The sequence below is a fragment of the Chaetodon auriga genome, chromosome 18 (assembly GCF_051107435.1).
Source record: "Chaetodon auriga isolate fChaAug3 chromosome 18, fChaAug3.hap1, whole genome shotgun sequence".
In the NCBI taxonomy this organism is placed as follows: Eukaryota; Metazoa; Chordata; class Actinopteri; order Chaetodontiformes; family Chaetodontidae; genus Chaetodon; species Chaetodon auriga.
Genome location: NC_135091.1, coordinates 9,888,228 through 9,912,858, shown reverse-complemented (window position 1 = coordinate 9,912,858; position 24,631 = coordinate 9,888,228). Strand labels below are relative to the sequence as shown.

General features: G+C 44.3%; 2 protein-coding genes across 8 annotated transcripts in view; both read right to left on the bottom strand.

Annotated features, from left to right (window-relative positions):
• Positions 1 to 3,657, bottom strand: part of usta (uronyl 2-sulfotransferase a) — a 50,425-nt gene extending 46,768 nt beyond the window's left edge. The window contains exon 1 of the mRNA XM_076755499.1: positions 3,082 to 3,657. Coding sequence (XP_076611614.1) covers positions 3,082 to 3,313 — 232 coding nt within the window. The 5' untranslated portion in view covers positions 3,314 to 3,657. The remainder of the gene's footprint in view (positions 1 to 3,081) is intronic.
• Positions 3,658 to 6,666: 3,009 nt separating this feature from the next.
• sash1a (SAM and SH3 domain containing 1a) overlaps positions 6,667 to 24,631 on the bottom strand; it is a 166,873-nt gene continuing 148,908 nt past the window's right edge. For all 7 annotated transcript variants that reach the window (XM_076757119.1, XM_076757123.1, XM_076757120.1 and 4 more), the window contains 10 exons: positions 22,910 to 22,984; positions 22,586 to 22,729; positions 20,990 to 21,122; positions 19,831 to 20,000; positions 19,477 to 19,686; positions 16,783 to 16,933; positions 16,048 to 16,176; positions 12,133 to 13,163; positions 10,165 to 10,296; positions 6,667 to 9,509 (listed from right to left, as the gene is read on the bottom strand). In XM_076757119.1, coding sequence (XP_076613234.1) covers positions 9,249 to 9,509; positions 10,165 to 10,296; positions 12,133 to 13,163; positions 16,048 to 16,176; positions 16,783 to 16,933; positions 19,477 to 19,686; positions 19,831 to 20,000; positions 20,990 to 21,122; positions 22,586 to 22,729; positions 22,910 to 22,984 — 2,436 coding nt within the window. In that variant the 3' untranslated portion in view covers positions 6,667 to 9,248. The remainder of the gene's footprint in view (positions 9,510 to 10,164; positions 10,297 to 12,132; positions 13,164 to 16,047; positions 16,177 to 16,782; positions 16,934 to 19,476; positions 19,687 to 19,830; positions 20,001 to 20,989; positions 21,123 to 22,585; positions 22,730 to 22,909; positions 22,985 to 24,631) is intronic.

Here is a 24,631-nt window from a genome sequence, read left to right as displayed (position 1 = left end):
TAACATCAGCATGCGTGTGTGTGTGTGTGTGTGTGTGTGTGTGTGAGAGAGAGAGAGAGAGAGAGAGAGAGAGAGAGAGACGGGGAACGCACAGCGGCGAGTGGGCTGTCGATCCTGGTCTAAAGGACTGCACGTTTCAGTTGCTGCAGCCATACGTTGAGTGACACCCTCAAACACCGACCTCCCCGCCGGCCCAAACAAAACAGGGTCTGTTCCTTCTACAGTGCGTCTGACTGAGAGAAACACACACACCTAACGCACACTTGCACAAAATCAACCCACTATTCTCTTTCCCATACACACCCACATTCACTTACCCCACCAGGAATCCTCACCTTCATCTTGGCACAGTGCAGCCAAAAGTAACACAAGTCAGCTTAGGGTAAATAAATCAGCTAATCACTGGATGCTTATAAGAGGCTGGTAGCCATCACACACACATGCAGGATTGGAGGCTTATTAATGCTGAATATCCTCTTTATTTTTTCCTTAATTCCAGTTGGTGGGGCAAGGAGTTTCCTCCATACAGCTTGTTTGATTTCAGTTCCCGACTCACCCTGCAAGGCGTTCCACTCATCGATCTATGACAGCGAGATGGAGAAAGTAGAATGAAGATGGAGGGAGACAGAGATGGAGACAGACAGGGCGTCTGTAATTGACAGGGGTGAAGGTGACGGGGAGAGAAGTGGTGGAAAATAAAGTTCCCTGCAAAAATAGCTTCCCTCCAGACTTTCCTGCGAAGCTCCAGCACAGACCATTTTGCCACCAAGTCACGATTAGAATATTCTGCACAGCAAGCTCTCCACCTTCCCTCCTTTCTCGCAGATTTCTCTGTTCTCTACAAGACCACTTCAGAATGAGGGTAACCTGACTTTTCTTTCCTTCTCCCACCCAGCATCAGAACTTTTCGGAATCCACCACGAAAAGTTTCCTCAAATGTGAAAAAAGTTGCCTGAAATGTCTTACTTCATTACTGAAATCCAACTTATCAATTACTTGAACGCAGTCACATCTTTCAACTTCTGATTCGGGAACAAAGCTCTGTCTCTTTGCCCCAGCAGCATAATGAGCAGAGACGATTACTCATCCAGATCCCAGCGGAGGTGCTACAGTGTGTCTGTGTCACTGTTACATAAGAAACCCCCCCTCCTGAAGTCGACAGGGTATAGAGGAGTCGGGGTTTGATGAGGCTCGGGCCCTTGGGTCTCTGTGCAAAGCTGCAGTGAAGATCACGTCATGCAGGTGGGCCCAGACACTCATTCATCTGCTAATAGAGAGATTCTTGCCCTCGTGGTCCACGTGTTTTTCACTGCTAGTGGATCATGCTGGTGCAAATAATATATGTGTTGGGGTTCCTAGTTTGCTGGTGTGTCTATCTGCACTAATAGTAGACACATCTGCTTCATCCTGCATGACACAGGGTCTGAGACTGCAGCTGATAACTTAAGCTTGTGTGTGCGTGTGTGTGCACTTCTCAGAAGCAGAGCGGTCCTTAGTGAGAAAGTGGGTGTAGCAGACATTACAGCGGACTGTGGTGCATTAGCTTTGTCCAGTCACTCTAAAATAAAACGAACTTGCTTTGACTGCTGCAATTTCTAAATCAAATTAGGCTGCAAAGTTTCATCAGAGAGAATATTGCTCCTCTGTGTGTGGTGTGTGTAGTTTCTGCTCAGGCAATCAAGTTGTTTTTTTAAGGAGGGTATTAACGCTTTGCATGAAAAAATAAAGCTTTAATATGGCCTGCGTGACATTTTTTGGGGCTGTTTGTTCACCTGCTGCATATTGTCCAAATCGACAAAAATAATCACAAGGATTTCTTGACAATATTGTGCAGCTGCAGTGTGCAGGAGTGTGTGTGCTCATGCATGCGTGTGTGAGTTTGTGTGTCGACAGGAAACCAATCTGACCCATGGGATTAGTGGCCGACTTGGTGAGTGACTCTCATTCTGCTCCAGATGTTTATCACGTCATAAAGGCTTCGAGCTCTCTGTGAGAAATAGGTAGGAACACAACCTCCTTTCAACACACACGCACATACACACACCATCTGTAGCCCGACTTGTAGCAGTGACTGACATGTTGATAAGAAATCACCACAACACAAACTTCCCTTCATGACTGATACATCTCATCCCAGAGACTGGCGGTCAGCACAGCAGTGCAGATGTGGCCACACATGGGGCTCATAGGCCTTATCCACTTTCCTGTTGGTATCACGCAGTATGGACAGAAATATACCAGCGCCGAGTCACAGCTAAACGAAAACAAGCGTGTTCCCGTCAGCACACGATATTTCAAACTGGAAACCTCGCTCTTTGATGTGAAAACAGATGGCCACCTCTATCTTCGAACAAACAGCTCCACATGCTTCTCACTGTGTCAATTATAGAAACATCAAGCCGTAGACACGCCGCGCTTGGCTGACTCAAAACACCAGCATAAATTCAGCCGTCAGAACACTATCGCGCCTTGTTCCACCGGTGCCAGTCGTGCGTAATGAGCGCTGGAGCGCACCAGCTGGCTGCACAAGAAGAGGTGTCAGTCATCATCCACATACGGTCTTAACAGTTGCTAAGGTCTTGTTACCATAATAGCTCCCAATCGTGCTCAGACAAGTCACAACTGATATTGAAATGGTGCAAAGCTGAGCGCATTCCTCAGGTTTTGGTCTGAATAATTAGAATATTTAACTTGGGGGAAACTTTCTGAGACCGGAGGGGTATAATATTCAAGAACATGTCAGTGTGCACACTCTCACTTCAACGCGTCAGTGTGCAGTAACCTCCCATGCCGCCACTTTGATGGTTTAAATATGAATGAACAGAGGGCACGAAGATAACTCCTCTGTGGTTAATGGGGTCGAGGTGAGCTGTGGCCTCCGCTGGATTTCAAATAAGCGACTTTCACCCAGCGGTGAGCGAGAGGTGCGAGCCGCATTGATTCTCTTTCCATTTTGAATAAACCGTCCTTCGCGTATCTGATCAAATCAAGGCGTCTAGACACGCAGCGCAACTTTTACTCAGAGGAATCTCTTTGATGATGACGCGCTTGAGCCAGCAGAGGAAAATGAAAAGTTCTTACCGAGATACTGTCGGATGTCCAGCAGGATTTTTGGGGGTCCTCCGTTCAGCTGGTAAAAAAGGGAGCCGAAACAGAAGAAGAACAGCGTAGCCATGCAGAAACCATAACCTCGCAGGGAAAATCGCAACGGTATGGCAGAGAGTAAGCTGTACTTTCTGTTGTTTCGCTCTCTGATGTGGTTGGGAGTCTGGTTGTTGCTGTGAAGGGGACTGCTGCTGAAATTCTTCATCATCTACTCCTCACAAAGCGCCGTGGAAAGTCACCCATCCGCCTGTGGAAAGTGAAACTTGTCGCTTTGAGATCATTTGAGGCGGACAGGCCAGTTATTTTGGAGACGCGCAGGCACCCAGCTCTCCTCCACAGCCGCAGCCACGGGGTTGTTTTTGCGCACAGCGTTTCGCTTCTGCTCGGTCTCTCTCGTTTGCGCTCGTTGGCTGACTGTTCCTTCCTTCCGTCCTTCCAGTCGAGTTAAGAGTCCATCCTTCTGCTGCGGAGTCTTTTGGGTGTCAGATTACTGAACGTGGAAAGAGGAAAAACTTCCACCTCATACAGGATTTAGTTTGGATCGCAGTGCGTAAAACAGCGTCACCCAGCGTTCAGGCAGAGAAAGGAGTGGGCATTCACTGGAGCGTGTTTGATTTGTGACAGCCCAGACAGATACTGACAGGAGGGCTGTGGAAGGAGTTTTAAGCCAGCTGTGAATTTACAATTTTCCTTTCAGATGGTATAAAAGAGTGATAGCCTTATCATTTACCATCATTTAATCAGAATCAGAATACTTTATTGATCCCCGAGGGGCAAATGGGTCAGTTGCAGTTACTCCTAGCAGTAATAAATATAGAAAGGAAATAAGTATATATAGTAATAATACTATGTAGTAACATATAGTGATATGTTGTGATAATAATAATAACAATAATAATAATAATAATAATAATAATGCAGAATAAAATGCAGGATAAATAATATACATTGAGTTATTGCACGGCAGTAATTGCACATGCTGATGACATTATTGTAATTGTGAGGTAATTATATAGCTTTATCATATCATTAATGATTTTGAGAGATCATATGGCACCAAAATGCCAACATTCACCCTTAATAGAAACATCACAGTGACTTATTCCTTGTGTAGTTATCAAGTTATTATTCCCAAAACGGAGCTGTGTTACCACCACTTTGAGGTGAGGGTGTAGATCTTTGATGTATGTTGAAAAGAAGCTTTTGAGACGAGGATCTGTTCACTTCCGCGTGTGTGTGTGTGTGTGTGTGTGTTTTAAGCTTTCTCTTTGCCCTCAGGCCAGCTGTAAGGCACTCTTCCATATATATCTTTCCACAGCGGGGTCAGAACCCACCATTAGACTACACCTGCACTTAGCAGGCGACAGCAGTCATTCAACACAGTAACTACCTCACCGAGAGGCTGATGCACTTTCACTGGCGACAGCTACTGTAGTCAAGGGAGCAACAGCGGCTGTGAAAAACAATTTGGCTTAAAAGAGGCAATAAAGGGGAGCACAGTAATTCTGCTGAGGGCCCTTTGGCTTAGCTTTTCCTCAGGTAAATGAATTGTAAATAGTGAAGTCCTGCATTTTGCAAGGCTCCGCACAATAAGTGAGAAAGCATTATAGGTCCCACCAACCCAATCTCCCATGCAGCACTGGAGTTTATTACACAGAACTACAGCGTGGATGTCAGTATGCTCACTGCCGTAAATCAGGTTCAATCTTGTCAGAACTGTGCGATTTAAATTGAATCATTTCCAGCGGTATGATATCTTTTCTTTGGACTCTGGGAGAAAAACTAAAGGGACAACCAGGACAAATGTTTCAAATATAATAAGCCCACACAGGTGTGATGCAGATTTTAGCTGTTAAATCAGTACCTCAGTGCCCGAGGTTATGTCAGATTTACAGTACTTGTTAGCTGGTAATAACCCGTGGCTTGAAATTCAACTGAAGTTCCTCTTGCGTTTGTACAATGTCATACAGATTCAGAAAACACCAGCAGTTACTCAAGCCTTTGTGAATATTGGCAAAGTCATGAAAGAGTAAATAATACTGGATAATAGTAAAAGACAGAGAGGAATGAACCTCATTTTTACAAGAACATTGCTCACTTGAACAAGACCCACTGCATCTGTATTAAAGGGCACCCACTTAAGAGTAAGAGGCCCCTTAACTGAGTTTACCCCACCACAGTAAGAATCACAAGGATTCTGAGCAGGGGGAATAACCCTGGGAGCACGTAGTTGCATTTGCTTTCCAACTTTAAAGTAAACTTTAGGAGTCAGACTTTATGTGACTTCTGACCTCCCAGGAGGCAAATGAGCAGCAAGAGAATTTCCCTGTAACGGTCAATAAACGGTCAATAAACAGATCACAGTCATGACAGTTTATTGATGGGGAATCCATCCAATCCAGTCGTTATGGTCTTTGGAATGCTCTGTAATGATAAAAGTATGCTGCGATTCTGCCATTTAAAAGAAACATCAACATTGATTGTTGGATTAATCGCAGGAATACTGAAATAAAATATTTTTACTGTGAAACATCGTGATCCCCGGCAGAAATGGAGGCAATTCTGGCTATAGATTGGTCACAGACATGCATAAACACCGCAGAGGAAAGTGGTTCAGAATAATGAGAAGAAACCCGACGCACAAGGTCCTCATTTGCAACAAGGTCTCATCTTTTCCTCCTGAGGTATTTTGAATTGGATGAGCAATTGTGTCTGTGGAAGACAGAAGTCGTGAAGTGGAAAGCTAACTGCTCATTCCAGCTGCGTCGAAGAAAATTATTATCTTATTGGTATTGCGAGCAACTAGCAAACAAAGACACACGAAACAGCTTTTTGTTCCTATTCTTCATGAGGGAAATGCTTGTTCGGTTGTGTCTGCACGTGTTTCCACTCAGAAGGATGCGAAACACTGGCTGAAATAGAACTCATGCATGTAAAATCTTCTCAGATGCAGTCTTCTGGGATGAAGTTTTACCAAACTGGGGGTGCATGGTCTGAGCACCTATTTGGGATAAGGCTGTAAAACCTCTGCACCGTTTCACTCACAACAGCTGCACCGCAGCAAGAGCCAGACAGACAGTCGAACTCTGCCGTCTCTGTCCTGTGCAGATGTGTATAGTTTTCTAAATGAGGCATTACGAGCCAGATGCAACAAGACAGTGTTTTTAAGCTCCTCGGTTCCAGAGCACCAACCGCTAACTGAACCTCTGACAGTAAAACAGGTACAGGACTCATAATTCAGAGAAACTGTGGCGGAGACATCCCATAAGGCTGCAGTATTGTCTGCTATTTTCCCTTTTGACCAAACCCGAGAAAACCTAAGAATAAAATAATAACATGCTTGGACAGACGGCTTTTAATCAAATCAAGTTGAGAGTTATTATTCCTTTTGTTGACCATCCACATTTTTCAGTTTTAATTTCAAAACGTCATTAAGAAACTTATCAACAGGCCAATGTCCAGTGTCACAGTTAACCACATCGATGAGACATGCCCACATCTTTCCATGACTGTGTGTGTGTGTGTGTGTGTAAGTGCACAGCGACAATCAGAAGACCAGCGTATGGCAAGAAACAGTTTTATTATATTTCAGAATGACAAATAGCTATGGACATTACTTTTTGTTGTTTCAATACACAAGCAAATCTGTATGGACAATCATTAGGTAGATGAAAACCAAATAAAATAATTTGTACACATATTTTACAATACATACTGTAGTTCCTCACTGGCTAAAGCAATATGCATTATGCAGGAAGGTATTGCTATTCATATAGTACAGCTAATTACAGGTGATATGAAAAAAAAAGCAAAAATAAGTTATTTAAATATCAATTACATATACAGAATGTGCAACTTCTGCTAAGCATTATATATATGTAATTAAGAATTTATTTTTTGTAAGACTGCAAGAACAGACTGGAAAACTGGAAGTGAATAATTGGAAAGAGGTTAACCCGTGAATGGTTATTAAACTTGGCATTGGGAACTCAATACTAAAATGAAATACCAGCATAACCCACTGAAACCCTTTACAATACCTGACAACAAATGTCCATTTACGGACCTGTGAACAAAATGTCGCCAATGTCGCCTAGAAAACAGCTAGATTTACCCTCTAAAGTGCATTTACAGTGTCAGTATTTTCATTCTTTACAAAACACTCCACGGGCCTTTGACTTTTTTTAATAATGACCCGCATTCTCGCTTTCTCAGAGCACCACTTTGATTGAAGAGGAAACAAAAGGCATCAAACATCTACCTATCAAATGCCCACTGCAAAAAAAAAAAAAAACTTTTTTTTTTTTTTAGCAATACCACTTGGTCAAATTTTTAAATAGGAAATCAATGGAGTAAGTTCAGTTCTGAGTGTGAATGATAGAACTTCACCGTTAGAAATAAAAGGAAAAAAAAAACCACAAAGGAGGAATATCTGTTAGCTCCATTTCATGCAGAGCGTGCGAGTGAAATGAGTTTCTGGCTGTTCTCAGTTCTGTTTTTTGGCCCATCGTTTTTGTAACAGGCTGACCCGACACAGCGTTTCCCTGATTTGCAAGACTGTTTAATGTCATAGTGTACATGCTGACCTTGGAAGGCAGCTTTTCACCTGATGTAATTACTGTTCTTACCATCTATCCTCAGCGTGTTTGGCAAAAGTCTAATTAAGATTTCCAGAACAGCATTGATTACAGCTACAGTATAATGTGTTTAAAAGGCCCAAACAGCTTATTATCCAGCTATAAACCAGATTCCTAAACACTGTAACCAAAGTGTAGGCAGTCCAATAAATTCCAGATATGACAGCCCAGATGTCAGCTGTGTCTTTGGAACATTTTTATTCTCTCTCCCCTGCCTGGTCCCACAGCCCTCTGCGTGGAACATGTACAGTGACTGCGCCAGGATGTTAAGCGTGGAACGACGTCTGTGCCGTACCTGCGGTTTTGTGGTTAATCATCTGGGCCCAGCGGGTATAGAAACCACAATCCATCTGAGTCTGCGTGCATCACTGAAATTATCTGGTTGATTTCATAAAATCTTAATTAATTCTCAGACACATTCAGAGCAGAAAAAAAAAGGTTTGCACAGTTCAGCCTCAGTCACGGTATAGTCAACACTATACACATGTCCCGTTTGACGAAGCCGTTCATTCATAATGGTAAGGCAACTTAATATGTGCTTGGATACACGGGGAATGTTTTCGTTGCTGTGAAAGCTGATTGTGACTACTGGAATAAAACAGAGCTTTCCGTAAGACCCCTGCTCATAGCGGAGCAAGGTGTGCATCCGAGATGTGCAGCGAAACAAGACATACAGGATAATATGAAATATAAAAGGTGTGACGTCGGCTTGTTTCAGCTTAGCAATGACTGAGAGCTGGCCTCGAAACAAGGCTGCAACATTCAAAAGGCAAACACAAAATCTTAACATATAAATCATTTTAAAATTCAGATATGCGTTAGGCTATAATACAGAAACATGATACAAAATAAGCCATCTCAAAACCACCGTAGTTGGTTTGGTGCATGTATTTAGTTGATTAAAAGTCCGGATATTAAGTGAATTCTGCCATTGTCGTTATGAAACCATTAGTGGGGAAAGAAAGGCTGAATGTGAAGTAAATCACTTTGGCTGAGCTCCTTCCTCATAAGACCCTCAGATAATGTCGCCTCGCCACAAAAGATGAAAATGAAGCACTTATGAAATATGCAAGAAGTAAACCGTCTTTTCTGTATTTAAAAAACATCCGTCCTACAAAAGAGTGTGCAATCTTCCTTCAAGGCAGATCCAAGTCTTTATTTTAAGACTTTGGGGGCGTCTTCAGAACGGAAGCCATCCCTCTGAGAGAGTCTACAGTCCGTCTTTTTTTTTTTTTTTTTTTTTAAAGGCAGTTGATATCTTGGCTGTTCGGAGAAACTCTTCAATGCCGTAAACATTTGAGAAAAGACAGAGTGATAAAGAGGGAAAATCAGAGAGCAGGGTGGCTCACTTTGAGTCTTTTGACACGTGCGAGACAGGAAGTACTGTAGAGCTGTGGTCACTCAGGTGATCGTCGAGTCCTGTGGCCAATTACTGACCATGTTTAAATGAGATGGTGCTGACCAGTGAGTAAATACCTGTTATGTTAAAGAACTCCACCGACACGGTTAGGACTGCACCTCTCTGTGTGCGCTCACCAGTCGGGCCTCACTGACCAGCCGCCGGGCATGTCTTTCATCCCGCACCCCGGCCTCCAACACGCTGCTCTCTGTTAACGAGGCCACGCGGCTCAGCGTGTCGATTCCCACCGCCGCCAGAGACGTGGCGTACATGGGCAGGCCGATGGAGGTGAGCCAATCAGAGACCGTGCTGATGTTACCTGGGGGCAGGGGCTTCCGGCACATCTCTGTCAAACCTCCAGAGGGGATCTGAGTGACACAACGAGGTGAAGAGGCGTTAGTGACAGGAGCTACTCTGATGAGTAAAAGTCACGGTTTGTACAGCTTTGTAAGAGCAAAATTCAAGCACTTTCAAGGCCAAACCAAACATTTCCAGACACTCGAAGCCTTCATCATCAGAACTAAATTGTTGCTATAAATGCAAGTGCAAAAAATACAGTTCACAGAATTCCTTTTTTACTCACGACAATGAAAGTATATTGTCACATTGTTTCTTTCACCAGCTGTTCATTTAAGTTTTACTAATTCTGACGTCTGGAGACAACAAACAAACATGACGGCGAGATTGTTTGAGATATGAAAAGACTTTTGTCTTTAAAAGGAGTACATTCAAAGTCAAATATACCCCCGATCTTGAGAACACAACTGTTAAAATTAAGCTTTTTTCTAAACTTTCGAGACTTCGCACAAACCCTGACGCATAATGACCACTGCTCCTCAATGACGGCGCCAGCCTTGGGTGCAGAGAAATTACAGTCACAGCTGGCCTATTTTCCAGCCTGCATTGTTGCTTTCCAGGAAAGCCTCACTAAGCGTTTATATAGCTCTATAACTCAAAAACTGCTCCACCATCATCTCCACTGATACGAAGTTCTTAAGGAAATCAGTGCTGTCGCTGCCTTACAGCCATGCGGTGTTGCTTGCGGAGCTCTTTGACTCGGAGCTGGTCTATGGTGGAGGCCACGTCCTTGACAGGCTGCTCCAGGTCCTCGGAGTAACGCTGCACCAGCGGCTGGGGGATGCCACACCGCCCATGCTGGAGGAGAGAAGGGAGGAGAGAGACATTAGTTAGACGTGACTGCACTGAGAGAGGGATCCATTTTGACTTATTACGGTCATTATGAAAATCGAGATCTGGTTGTTCATGAATGAATGAAGCAGACTAATGGCATCAAATTACTTGTATAAGAACATCTTCTGCCAAGGTAATGAGCACAATTATAAAGGGAGTCAGACAGATATGAAGACAAATGTACTAGAAAATAGACACTATAATTAAACTCAAGAAGAAGCTCAGGTCAGTGCGATTTGTTCTGGCTCCCACACAGCACATCACTAATACCATAATCCCTATTTTCACTGAAAGCACATGCTAGATCATGTTTTGGAGGTCTGTTTGTACATTTGCTAATAAAAGGGAAACAGATTAGGATGAGAGAAGAGGGAAGACGGGATGCCAAAATGTGCTCGGAATTCGATGAGCAGTGGCACAAAAACTGTGCTGAACTTTTTGAACATGTTTTCTTGTGCTCTCCCTCTTTGTGTAGACACCTGGAGCCACGGCCGGCTTCCAGCGAGGCCTGGTTTTGGTTGGCCGAGCTGGACCGGAGATCCTTTGAGGATGAAAGGGTGGGTGGATGGAGGAAAGGATCTCTCCAGAGAAAGGGATGGAGAGGAGGGTCACACAGGCCTCCCTCCCCCCCCTCGCACCGCCTGGATTATAAGGGGCCAGAACCCTTTAGGCAACAAGCTCCAAGATGTACAAAAACCTGATTTTATTCTCTCTTATTACGCCTAAGGCTGGATATTTTTTTAAATTTGGTAACAGCTGTGCCGATGAGATTAAAATAACGTAACATATCCCAAACTTTTTGCTGCATCACTGTTTCATGTTGTCTTAAGCTGCCTTACGATAACTTTTGCCTGAATAAAACGCTCAGTCAGCTGATTTCCTAATGTCCACCAGCAAATATCTTATAAAAGAGTGTGTACAAAAAGATTAAAACCAAACATTTGTTTGCAACTTTTAATATTTGAGTGTTTATGCTTGTGCAGGCACAAATCCTGCATGTTGCTACTTCAGCAGCAGTGTGCCTCTCATGTCTCTGCCAACCTGCTTCTGACTAACAGGAATCCAGCAGCGCAGTGCTGCGGTCTAACGCACTATTTCTCACCTCATCCCTTCATGCCTCCGTGTTTGTGTATGCGTGTTTTTCCTGCCAGCGTCGGGGGCTCCGCCATCTTAAAGGGGGCCCAGCCTGGGGTCTGGCGAGTGGAAGAGGGTTTTATAACCCCGTCTGCCTTCAGTAAGATTCAGCCCATAAACTTAACAGTCTGAACCGCATCATAGTGAGACTCAGCCCACAGTCTTTCCCTCAGCTCCAGGCAGTGTATTTATTATTGCGCATACACACACACACACACACGCACACACACACACCCTCCCTCACAAAAAGAAACACACAAACTTTAGACTCTATTAGTCTCTATTTTTAAACTAAATGAGCTCCAAAGCAAGCTGCTGATGTTGTTGGCCTTAACACAGAGTAATTTGGATCCAAGCTGCAGTCAAATTATGACTGAGTTAAGTTAGGCATGTTACGATGCTAAACTAAAAGAGCCTGACGCCAGACAAGTACAGCCCTGAGGTGTCTTGGAGCCCCATTTTCGCATTAACCATGGAAATATGACTTCATATGTATTTGTTATATGTGGGCTAAGATGTGGTTTTTAATAGAATTCCTCTTCTGTACCTGAGTGAGTGTATATTTATTTTATTTATCAGCACACAAACATATATAAGTGTGTACAAAACGTTCAGAATGATCAGTTACTGAGTGTCTCACATTTAGATTAATGATACTTTGCTAACCTTGTCAGAGTAGGGCTCCTCTGTGAGATCGATGCCCTCCGCTTCCAGCCGCTGTTCCAGGATGGTGAGCAGGTCCGGACTCATCTTGGCATGGGAGACCTTCCTTGCAACAGCCACCTTGCTGCCAAGATCTGAGAGCCACGGGGGCTGCACTGCTGGTGGAGTGCCTGACTCCTCGCCCATAGATGAGGCTGACGAGGTGGCGCAGGGGCTGGTGGGGGTGCTCGGGGTCTTGGCGGGCAGAGCAGGGGCACCGGGGCTGGGGCTGCGGATTATAGGGCTGCTGGGGTGAGAACGGTTGATGGAGTGGGTTGGGGAGGGAGTGGGAGATGGTGAGGAGGGGAGAGAGAGAGGGGGGTGACGCAGGCCATTGGCTAGTCTTTCCTTAGACTTCTTGGCGGGAACGGGAGGAGGGACAGGAGGCTTTTTGGGGTGAGTCCTGATGACCCTCTCCCCACTTCCATTTGACTCAGGGGGGCTTGGAGTAGGACTGGAGAGGGGCTCTGGAGGGTTGGAGGGCTGGGTTGTGCGGCAAGGAGGGCGGAGAGGCAGCTGGGAGGGCACGGGCGGTCTGTCGGCCCTTCCTTTCGGGCTCACTGTTGGAGTCCCATTCTGAGCCGGGGAACCCTCATCTCTACAGACCTTCGTGGGGCTACTGCTGCCTGATTTGGGTCGTTCCTTGGTGAGTTCAAGCTCCACACCCACGTCTTTCTTCTCAAAGTTCTGCTCCCAGTGCAGATCTCCCAGAGAGTGGGAGCGTTTCCAGGGTCCAGCGGGCTGCGGGGGCCCATCCAGGTCCTCACAGCTGCGGCTGGCCGGGATGGGGGACTGTCTTTGGGCTTTGCGCAGCCCCAGCAGATTGAAGCCCTTCAGGGAGGGTTTGGTGAAGAAGCTTTTTGGGAATTTTGTGCGCTGGTTCTTGCTGTTCTGCTGCAGAGCCTCTGTTGAGAGGGTCATGGGCAGGGTGGGGTAGTCTGGAGACTGGAGGCCTGCTGAAGAGCGACTGGAGCGGGAAGCTTTTCTGCTTTTACCTGGAAAATGACAACATTGATCCTTTCTTAGTTATTAGACGTACACACATTCAGTCTAATGTAACCAAATACCTTAAGTTTCCCTTCTGTTACTCTTCAGCTTGTTATAACCAAGCCTCCATGAATATAAAAAAAACTGCATGTCATACATTTTGGTTGCCTTTCATCCACACAGTTTTCCTTTATTTGTTTCTTTCTACAGCTGCATATTTTGGCAAAATTGGAGGAAATTGCTATGGAGAAGAGGAAGGAAAGAAACCATATCTATGACAGAGTGACATAAACACTCCGGATCATGTATGTTTGCATCATTGGAAAACATGTTCACAACATCAAGTATTCTTAACAAGTCTGCCAGAGCCGAGCCATTTGAAAAACATTCCTATCGCTCGGGGCTTATCTGCTAACCGCAGTCAAAATTAGACAAATGTTTACGAAGAAGGGAGGGGTGGAGCGCCACTGGGATAAGATAAGCTCTTTGACTCATGACCAAACTGGCTGATTTGCTGTGGTCGCAGCAGCAATCCCAAATAAAGATATCTGGATGGGACAGCTCAGAAACATTGGAACAAAAGGCTGAAGCAACTTACCATCTATCCTCTGGCTGACAGAGCAAAAAGGGATGGATGAAATGGACGGGTGCCACTCTGTGTGGCTTGCCAAGGAGTTTAAATGGTTGGATGACAGAAATAAGTTCAATGGATGTCGTGAAATGTCTCACTGGTTCCCAGAAATGTTAAGCATATTGGGATTTGATATATGGCCAATTGGATAGAGGGGATTAGAAGAAATTAAATGACGTGACACTCGCAGGAGATATTTACTTTAATTACGATGTTAATTTTCAGAGACGGAGTCAGAGCAGAATGAGGTCTGCTGAGTGTCTAATAAAACGCTCGAAAAATAATTAAAAGTGAAATACAAGCTGAGAATGTTTTATTAATAAAAGCTGCGTCACTGGATCGTATAGCAGCATCATTAAAGGCAAGTTAATCATGAAACATCATGTTACCCCTCAAATATAATAACACTGTGCAGACTGTAATAAACTTAACCCGACTGATATACTTTTAAAGAGTTTCCAAATGAACAAAACACCTCATTAAACCAAAAGATGCTGTCACTGATCTCTTCTTCAATTATGGGCTTCACTGACTGAACATCATTTCGTGTCTTTTACTTACTGACCAACACATCACCACGTTATGTATGCATATGGAAATGATGAGTTGATAGATTACAGAAGTCATTCGATGGTATGAGGAAGAAGTGCAACACCTAGCTACAGGAAGACTGATCAGACACATGTATGTTAAAGAAAGGCATACTGATTGGAAAAAAAGCGTACATTCAGGGCTCTACAGTGACTCCCCCCCCCCCAAAAGGAGAAAGTTTGCAATGACCCTCTATCATTTAAATTCAAATGAAAGGTTTTTGCTTTGCCAATTCTCTGGACTCATCCATATTCATATCCATATTAATATACAATCACATATTAATGTTTTTTATGAATTCGTAATAGCGGGAGAACTGTGGAGCCCTGAAACTGCTTGAAGAAATGCAGAATGTTTACTAAATGTTATGCAGCTAGTTAGGGAGCGTTTAGTGGCATGGCAGGAAAAAAAAGGCAAAGCATAAAAATAAAGCAAGCAGCACCAGAGTCCTTTTCAAAGAAGTGGTTTTTATTCCACAACTTAAATCTCTGCTTAGGCAGATTGCACGATTTACTGCTGAACCTGAATGACACACTCACACACACACACACGTAAAAGGGAAACCCAGTAGTTACACTGGAACCCAACAGTTATAGAGAGAAGACATGGTTTGACAAAGCAATGATTTATGAGTTATGGAGCTGTTAAAAAGAATGTTCTGTGTGGAAGACAGAAAGCATACAGTCTTGCGCAGGAGGAAAGAGCAGTTTCAAAAATAAAGCAAAAAAGAATATCTCACAAATAAGACCTCAATAAACTCTCTGACAATCTATGCGCTACAATTGAAAAATATTCTCATCCACATCTTTTTCAGAGGCACATTATGTACGATTGCTTGTGCAATATGGTCACTATAAACACAATGAGAGTGGCAAATTGAAATGGCGTGAAGACGAAAGATTTCAGCGGCAGCTGTGATCTGTCACCTGACGAGTACATTTTGGAAAATCGGCCTCTAGAATCACCACAGCAAAGACACAGGCATTTGTTGACATGCTACTCTGCAAGCTCTTCTTCTATATCGAAAAAAAAAAAAAAAAAAAACACTTAAAAGAAATACTCTCGAAGCTCATAATCATCTTCCTGATATCCGTCTATCAGCCTCGCATCCACGGATGGAAGAGCTGGGAATCTGAGTCCGTGACTGGGCAGTGAGCTTGCTCTCATCAGAACAGTTCTGTGCCTTGTGGAGGATCTCCCCCTCTGTGCTCCCAGCATTGTGGGCTGGACTAGGCTTAGTGGTCTTGGACCTGGCTCCCTCTCAGTTACAACTGGACTTTGGCACTGATGATACAGAATGCCTATAAGATGGAAAGAGTGATGAAGAAAGCGAAGTGATAGGACAGTGGAAGTTTAGCGTGTATGAGCTGATAAGGGGTCCTTTCTATAGAGTACCCATACTAGAGGGGTAAAGGTGTGAGGGCAGATATGGCAGCAGAAGGAGCTGTCTGACTGGCAGGTGCGGGTCCAGAGGAGTGAGATGGGTGAGGCGTTGCAGAAGCATGGCAAGAGATGGAGCAGTGGTGGAAGCCCACAGGTGGGGGGAAAGGCAAAAAGAGTCGCTGTGGTGCTACAGCGGGGCTAGTCTAGACCAAGACTGGGTCTTTGCCAGGCTAATTCCCCGTGGGTCTTGGGTAATGGTGGTCTAGGCTACGCAAAGCTATCATTACCATTCTCCAGGTTCTCATTGCTTTCGTAGCACCCCGAGTCTCGCGGGGAGTCCCCCACCAGGCCCCGACCCTCAGACAACAGCTTCTCCTGGGAGCCCGACAGGCCGCTGCGCTCTGGATCACTGCTGCCTGAAAATACAAGAAAACAGCAACATGACCAGATTTAGTGAGTTAGAGTGTTTTCCATGATTCTAAAATGCTTTTTGGGTGTACCCCTTCCCGTGATTACTTCCAAGGAATAGATTACTCTTGTCCCACACTATGAATTAAGTTTCATTGGTTTAACTGATTTGCTGTTTGCACTTAACTTGCACATTTTTCTTGCCACACAGCTGAACTGTATGCTGCCTTTTAGCTAGAAAAGCTGATCCAGTTATAATACCATACAGTAATAATGGTATTTTAAGGTTGCACCTTAGTACTCAGGAATGACAGCTGCATACTGAGACTTGAAGAAGCTGACCTGTTCAAGTACGTACGCTACATGAACACACAGGTGCACATGGACACATTCAAGTCCTGAGTTCCTGCAAATGCTTTTTCTCTGCAAAGGGAGTCAATTTCAGTGAGAATTTCCTGTAAACACCAGGATCTTAAATCTGAGGTCTTCAACCCTCAGCAAAATACGGATGTGATACATCTGTTATCCAGCCAGGGAGTTCGAGTGAGTCACCCCTGTGTGTTCTCTCACGCATCTTTTTAAAGTGTGTAGGTGTTTTTTCTAAGTCCACTTACTGTCGTACTCCTGTAGCAGCTCCACAGCGGTGAGCAACACGGCTCTGTGCTGAGGATCTCTGATGTTCAGCTCATCCAGGTCTTCCTCTTCCAGCAACTTGAACGTGTCCAGGTCCTCGTAGCCGTTGAACAGGAAAGTGGGCATGTGCTCCTGCGTGGGAGAAACATGACATCTGAGTTGAAAGTTTCCGTTCAGGAAAAGCCAGAAAAGTGTTTCTGCAGGACATCATGATTTCACAGTGAAGCTGACCTTTGACCTTCTGGATATAAAGTGACATCATCATTTTATTCTATATGTGGGAAATTTTGTCATTATAAGCAAATGATTTCTTGAGTTGTGGCTAAAAATGTGTTTCACAGTGACCACTGATCACCAAAATCTAATCAGTTCATCCTTGAGTCCAAGTGGACCTTCATGCCAAGAGCTTCCCCTCGAGGCGTGCCTGAGATATCGTGTTCACAGGAGTGGGACGTACGCACAGGCAGGCTGAAAACATGTGGTTAAAAATACCACTACAGTAAAGAAAAATACACTTTGGACGTGAGTTATGGACCAGAGAGAAGAAATGTTGAGGTAAAGTGCAAACACAGAAGGTGGGTAAGGAGAAAAGAGCAGGGTGCACACTTGTCATCTGCTCATAATTTCCCATCCACATCGTGTATTTTTAACCCACTGGTGAGCCAAATCTAAACTGCTATTTTGATTTTTTTGATGGCATGTAATCACTTTAAGCCGTGGCTAATTCGGTTAAGGCTGCCTCAACTGTCAACACGCTTTAATATGGCACAAACTTTGTCTCGTTGACAGGCATATAAAACTGAGTTGTAGCGACGTTAGCGACTCCGCTGCACCAATCAGGTCACAGTGCGGTGTGCGTGGCCGCAATCCCGAGCTATTCTAGCTGTGACCGAAATGGCAAACAGGACTTGAAAGGGAAACATAATGTGGAAACAAGAATAACTGAAGGTGGGAACGATTACATCAAAGCGCTCTTGAACGGACGACAAAGTTTTACACACTAACACAAAAACAACCGAAGCTCGTCACCCAAACCACTGTGTTATCTGACGGGCTGCAGATGCTGAACAAAGACCTTTAAATCTAGATGCCCTGTGTGAGTGTACAGTCAGCTGATGCTATCATTCAACTGCTCCCACTCTGAATGTTGCTGGGCTCTACGTTCCACACTTTGTTGGACGGATACGTAGACTGTGTGTCACCAGCGAGACCATCAATTACAATGCTGGAGTCCACAGCGGAGAACTGTGTGTATCTGTTCTATTTCTGCTGGTTGATGCGGGACTAAACAAAAGGACCACCAACTAACACAAACACAGGCAGCCGGGGCCTCTCACTCACAGCGTCTTTTGTCTTTCTGGCCAGACCAAAAAAAACAAAAAAAAAACCTCACACGCGTTCCAAATCCAGATATGATTTGGCAGCGAGTCCATCCGCCCAAAAGTGTGGAGATTTACATTTTACGGTCGCAGGCAGGCACTGTTGATGTTTGTTCCAAATTTTGGCTCACCAGTAGAACCAAATGTTATTTAGTATTTCTAAAAGTACACAACATTCTTCCTCCTTTCATCTATGACAGCTAAATCATAACTCATATCATATTTACATTGCTTATGGAGCTCAATCCATGTCTGTGAAGAGGGACGCTGCAGAAAAAAGAAACTTGAGGAATCTACACTCTACACTGACTCATTAAAATCAGGCTGCGACACACTATCTGAGCTGAGTCTGAGCCAAAGACAAAGACTCTTAACGCTCGATTATTTCTGTCTGCTGATGAAAAGTACAGACCACTTGTGTCGACCCAAAGTCGAACAACCGAATGCAACTGGTGCTTGACGGGATCGTTTATGCTGGATATGAAAACGGCCGTACTGGAGTTTATTTTGCCTTTTTTCCACCAGCAGTGGGACACAAACTACGGAAATGGTAGTTCAAATACCTGGTAAGAAGCACACCTCGGCTGCAAACTGGAAAATGTTCTATATGTGTTTAGTCTAATTCGCCTACTGCAGGAATCCGGTGGTGACTGAGGGGACCCGAGTGCTCCGATGCGCTTGTAACACCCAGACTCGCAGCTTAGGACGCCTGTGCTGTGAAATTAATAATGCACTGTGGATCTTTAATCTGCGGCTTGGCCACGAGGCTGGCCAGAGATAAAACAGACAACCCACAAAGTCTTTTTCTCGATTTGTGGAGGTGAGGCCTGCTGGCTGCCCGAGTGGGAGGAGATGATATCGAGCTCACAGGTCTGTGTAGGTTTTGATGAAAGATGCGAGTTATTTGTTGGGGCGTGGTTGTGAGAGTGTGGGTGTTAATGTTTATGCGTCAGCGTCAGATCAAACATCCTAAGATGTGCAGCCTGTAATTGCCTACGTTATATTTATCTCTGCTTGTCTGCAAATGTGTTTTGAAGATATTTGGCTAAAGCAACCTTTTCATTTACTTCTTATGTTTTGTTTTCTCCTGTTTAGGTGCCAGATGGGTGGGTTTCTCAGGTCGGATGATTTACTGATTTCTGCAAGGTTTATCCAATGGACAAAATCGATGTAGGTAAATCTACTAAACATGACCGCTACTGAAAACTTCACAGTTGACCTGATGCTGTAAACTCAACATCTTCTGTACTGAATGCATGAAGTACAACAGCAAATCTGGAAATCCTGCTGATCTACCTTGAGGTTGATGCGCTCCAGCAGCTCCTCCACTGATGTGGGTTTGGGTGGTCGGCCCTTCCTCCTCCTCCTCACGGGCCTTTTGGGCTTCTCCTCTTCTTCACTCAGCACGTCCACGTAGATGAACTTGAAGGTGCCCACTTTGTTGTTCAGCAGGCCCATCCACGTTCCCATTGGTGGCTTACTGATGATGTCAATCACATCGCCGCGCTGGAGAATCGCAATGACAAGAATTCAGAGAAAATGAGAATACTGAGATTATCATAGAACCACTGAACCATTAAATCTGAAGTGTGCGCACAAATGAATTTAACCTGTGTGTGTACACTTATTCCCATGTCACGTGTGTTTTACCTTCAGCTTCAGGGAGTCGGTGTCGTAGGGGCTGGGGGTGAAGTCTGTATGGACCCGGGCGCGGCCACAGAACGGTCCTCTATAAGGTGGCTCTTCGTCGTCGCCGTCCTCTGACTTCACACTCTCTCTGTTACTGGCTGACGAGTCAGTGGTACTCACTGTCTGCCCACCTGGACACACACACACACACACACACACACACACACACACACACACACACAGGGAATTATAGAAGCTATAAAATGCCTGTGAAGCCCGCACTGGTCACTTGTTACAAAGGTGTTTAAAAGCACTGATTAACTGGAGGTTTCCTTTACACTGTGCATCAAAGCAGTAAATCCTGACTCTTCATAAGAGCTTGCATTTGGCCGGTAGCTTTACAAGGCTAGATGTGAACTCCATATTCATTTTATTTTGTCTATCTTTCTCCAGTTTTGTGTCTGCACTGGGCTGAAAACTTTAACAGGGTCTTAAACACTTGTATTACAGATCCTGGGAGAAGCTAAGTGTTCGCTGCATGTTTCTTTCCGTATCTGAGGAAAGCCTGCTGAAATCACCAATGTGTGGGAATCTGAGAGGCAAGACTTCCTACCTAATCATTACCGTATGTTTGCCTGTCTGCCTGCCTGTTTGTGTGCATGTTCTGTGGCCTCGAATCACTGTAAGACGGCCAAGTCTTTAACTCTCCCCGAGCTTGAATGACGGAGGGTATTTTATCCACTAAGACGTGACGGAAACAACAGGTTGGAGTAATCAGAACTTATAATTAGATAAGATGACTGGAGAGGTCAGAGCACACTTGAAAGCTCCATGAGATCACAGCACATGAGGCGGCGGGTGGGACTGGGTGTGATCAAGAGGGAGAACTGCTCTTCATCACTCCACAAATATCATAATTGGTGTACATGTAATGACAGAAGCGCGTGAGGTTTAAGTGATCTGTATGTATCTGAAATACACAACAGCAACCAAATGTTACGAGCACCATCTAGTGTTGCACATTGCTCACAACAGGCCATCAATTTAATACTTTTAATTGCATACAATATTTTACACATAAACAACATAAAAAGACGCAGTTTGCTCCCTGAAATCCATTTAAAATATCCATCTTACAAAGCTGGTGCTCCTTTTTCTAAAATAACGGTGCTTGTCTTACTCATTGAACTCTGTCCGCTGAGTGAACTGCGCAGACTTTCCACAGAGCCTCCAGCCTTAAGCTTCGGCTTCTCCAGAGAATCGGTGTCAGGCTGAGGGGACTGAGGGGAGCCAGGGGCTCCATCCGGACTGGACTAAAAGACAGAAAGAGAGGGGAAGATGCAGAGGGGGGCAACGAAAGGACATGAGGGGGAAAGATACAAAGAAAATGTTGTGTAGTGAAGAGATGAAAGAATGGGAGAGATGGGAAAGTGTGGTGGAGAGGTTGACAAAGAAACAAAGAAAAGGGAAGTGGGAGAGTGATGGGGGGATACCATTATCTATTGAAAAACAGGTGTTGACATATAAAAGCTTATAAATCAAGTTATAAATCAAAATTTTACTACATGCGGAAAACAAAAAAGAGGTTTTTTTTTCCATTTCACATTCTCATAAATCTTCCATAAAGAAACCAAACAATAAAATCATTCTTAATAACAGCCTTTTCTTTTCTGCCTTTCCAGTCAGCCACACAATAACTAGAGGCAAATTGGTTTACAGTTAAGACAGATGCCTCGCTGTCTAATGTTCTGTCTGAGCGACTTATTTCAACAAGAGTTCCATCAAATTATAAGAGTAATGATACCGTTTAACTGCACCTTTAAATTGGTGTATTACTTCCTGAGGGCCCATGTGTCTTTTTTGCATAAATTAGTATTAACAGGATCAAAACGCTTCCATTTAAACATTTGATTTTATTCAAATAAAATCTCTCATAATGAAGCAACAACACACAGTGCTCAACATGCTTCACTGTGTGTCACTTGTTTCTGTAATCCACTAGGTGGCATTGTGGTCTGTAAAATGACCATCGTTGAGACACGTCGATGAAGTTTTCCTCTCTTTCCCAACTAATGGCTCAATGACTCATGCCAGGTTATGTGGGTCACAGTGTTGAGACCACCATGACAGACAGATGTTCAACTGTGCAGTAATGACACATTCTGCAGGGCAACATCAAACCGTAGGGCTGGACGGGCCGCTGGTAAAGCCACTGGATGCCCAGAAAAATGAGGCCATGGCAGATGAGACGGCCATTATACACCCTCACACTTCAAGTCACCATTTCCTAAGAGCGAGCCTCGGGGAGACTTGCATCACTGCATGAGCTCAGCAAGGAGCACACACTCCACCCTACACACTGGGCCCAGAGCAGAGCAAATCCAAATGTGTGTGAGTGTGTGTTTTAGTGCTCTATGTTTATTCTGTAACTAACACAAATACCCCCACCCACTCACAGCCTGTGGACAGAATATGTGGCTTACACTGCAAAACATCCTCTAAATGTTTGCAGAACATGGGGAGCTTTTCTTTCTTTACAACGCCGCTTGGCTCACTGTTTAGGATTAAATGTATAATGTGTGGATTTGCGGGTTTGTTTACGTGTTAGCTGCTCCACTGTAAGTAAAGTTAAGGTTTGACTGTGTTTATACGTGCCTCATTTGTCCCAAAAACAAGGGAAACCTATGCAGTGTTAAATGTTACCTGACCTTTCTGCAAAAAAAAATTCAAAAATTGCATCCATGACCGTGTCTGTCCGGGTGCTTTTATGTCTAACCTGCTCAGACAAGGAGCTGCTGTACTTCTTCGACATGCGTTTCCTCATCGTCTCCTTGACCGACTTGACCTTCTTGCCAATTGAGATCCGAGACGTAGTGGGGGATTTGACCACTTCTCTGTAGATAGCCTCCTGGTCTTTATTCTGTGATTAGAAGAAGGACAGAGAAGCCGGAGATGATGGAGGGAAGAAGAAGGCAAAGGGCAGGGAGATCACAAACACAAGAGGAGAAAACAGAGCAGAGGAGGTGATTTAGTGTGACAGGAGAGTGCAAGCTTGCGCTCCTCAGAGCCTCTTCCAATTTCACAAGATGCCAGCTCTTACATTGGCCTCGGAGCCTGCGTTGACCACATGAAGCGAACGGTTGGACAGGTCAAAGCCTCCGAAGCTGCATGTTCTCTGTGGGGGAGCCAAAAGACAAAGTCAAATGAGCTATATTCAGAGTGCCGTGTAACAGGAACTCCCCATCCACACCCACTGGGGGTCTACTCACAATGATTCATGCTTAGCACAACACAGGCAACAGTTTGATTAATGTACATGGGTATATGGTTTGTATATAAGCGGGGGCATGATGTCATATGGGATTGTGGACAGCCAACAGACATGATGTAACACAAACTGTTATATGAGCTCCTCTTTTAAAGTGCGAGTTACTGCATGGTCCGAGGCAAATGAGCTGTTATATTGACCGTGGAGCGCACGCAGCGAGTGGCTCATATGCTTTAGAACTTGAATCTCTGCACAAAATATTGGGTAACATTAAACTTCCTTGATGTGGCCAAAGTAAAATATGTAACTTTACAAGTGGATGTGTATTCATTGCATTTCAGCCTGATGCAAAGGGTTTTGTGGTTTATTATGAGAAATGCAAAACTGGGCTTAGTATGTAAACATGCACAACAGGCTTGGTTGCTTAGGGTCCACAATATGTTATTCTCATCAGAAACATTTTCAGGGGGAGTAAACTGTTTCTGCTGAGAGGACGGGGTGATATGGAGATTTTTTTCTTGACTTTTGAGGACAGCAAGATAAGGGGTAGACACAAAGGGGGGCTATGACATGGGAGGAAAAAGAGACCCATGATATTATCGCTGAACTGGCTTTGACTTTTTGAATCCTCTCTAAGCTCTGCAGTACGTCACACACAAACATGGAGACACAGACATGCACGTATGCATCTGCCAAAAAACACTCAGTTCAAGTGGGGCACTTCATGGCATTTCTCCATCGCTTCAAAAGCCATTACTGCTGAACTACTCGACTAAACTCCCACAAACCCTGGGCGAAGGTCCTCCATGTGAGAAGGCACTGCACATTAAGAAAATAGCTTCTATATTAGATGTCCACAGCTGCAGTCCACATCACAACTTCCCAGGAAAAAGCACAGTTTGGAGAACAAACATGTTTGAAGAGACGTCCAAAAAGAACTCTGAATGTCATGGCGATGTTCGATGGAATGGACATGCACCCAGAAAAAAAAAAGTCTCTCAAAAGATAATTATAGGAAAGAAAAACAACTCAAGAGAAAAAAAAAAAAAAAAATCACATCTGCAACCATTGAGGCACGGGCCAAAAAAGAACACGAAAAGCAACAACAGAAAAAGTGGAGTCGAAGAGTTTTTGGATGAGAACGACCTCCAGTGACTCACTAGAACACGATAGGATTCAGGTACCCTCAAAGCTGCAGGATAGCTTCACTATATCACCACCTAGAGCACGTGCCACTCCTTCTGCTGATACACACGGGCTATCTGGATACATGTGGGGAGCAGGTGAGACTGTTTTCATGCTGGTTAACAAAAGTTTTAAACTTGCATTTTACATGAACTGTGGTATGAGTAAATAGTAGTATCTGTATTCTACCTGTTTTTCTGATGTTTCCACTTTTCGCTACTAAAGTCAGCCTAACAAGACCAATTTGACAGCTGATGAGCGTAAAGCCCATTCAGTCACTTGAACCTGACTTAATAAGGCCATTCATTGAATATGTCTCTGAGGTGCTGTGCAGTTCTAAGGAATGAGCAGCTTCAAGCATGTGCAACA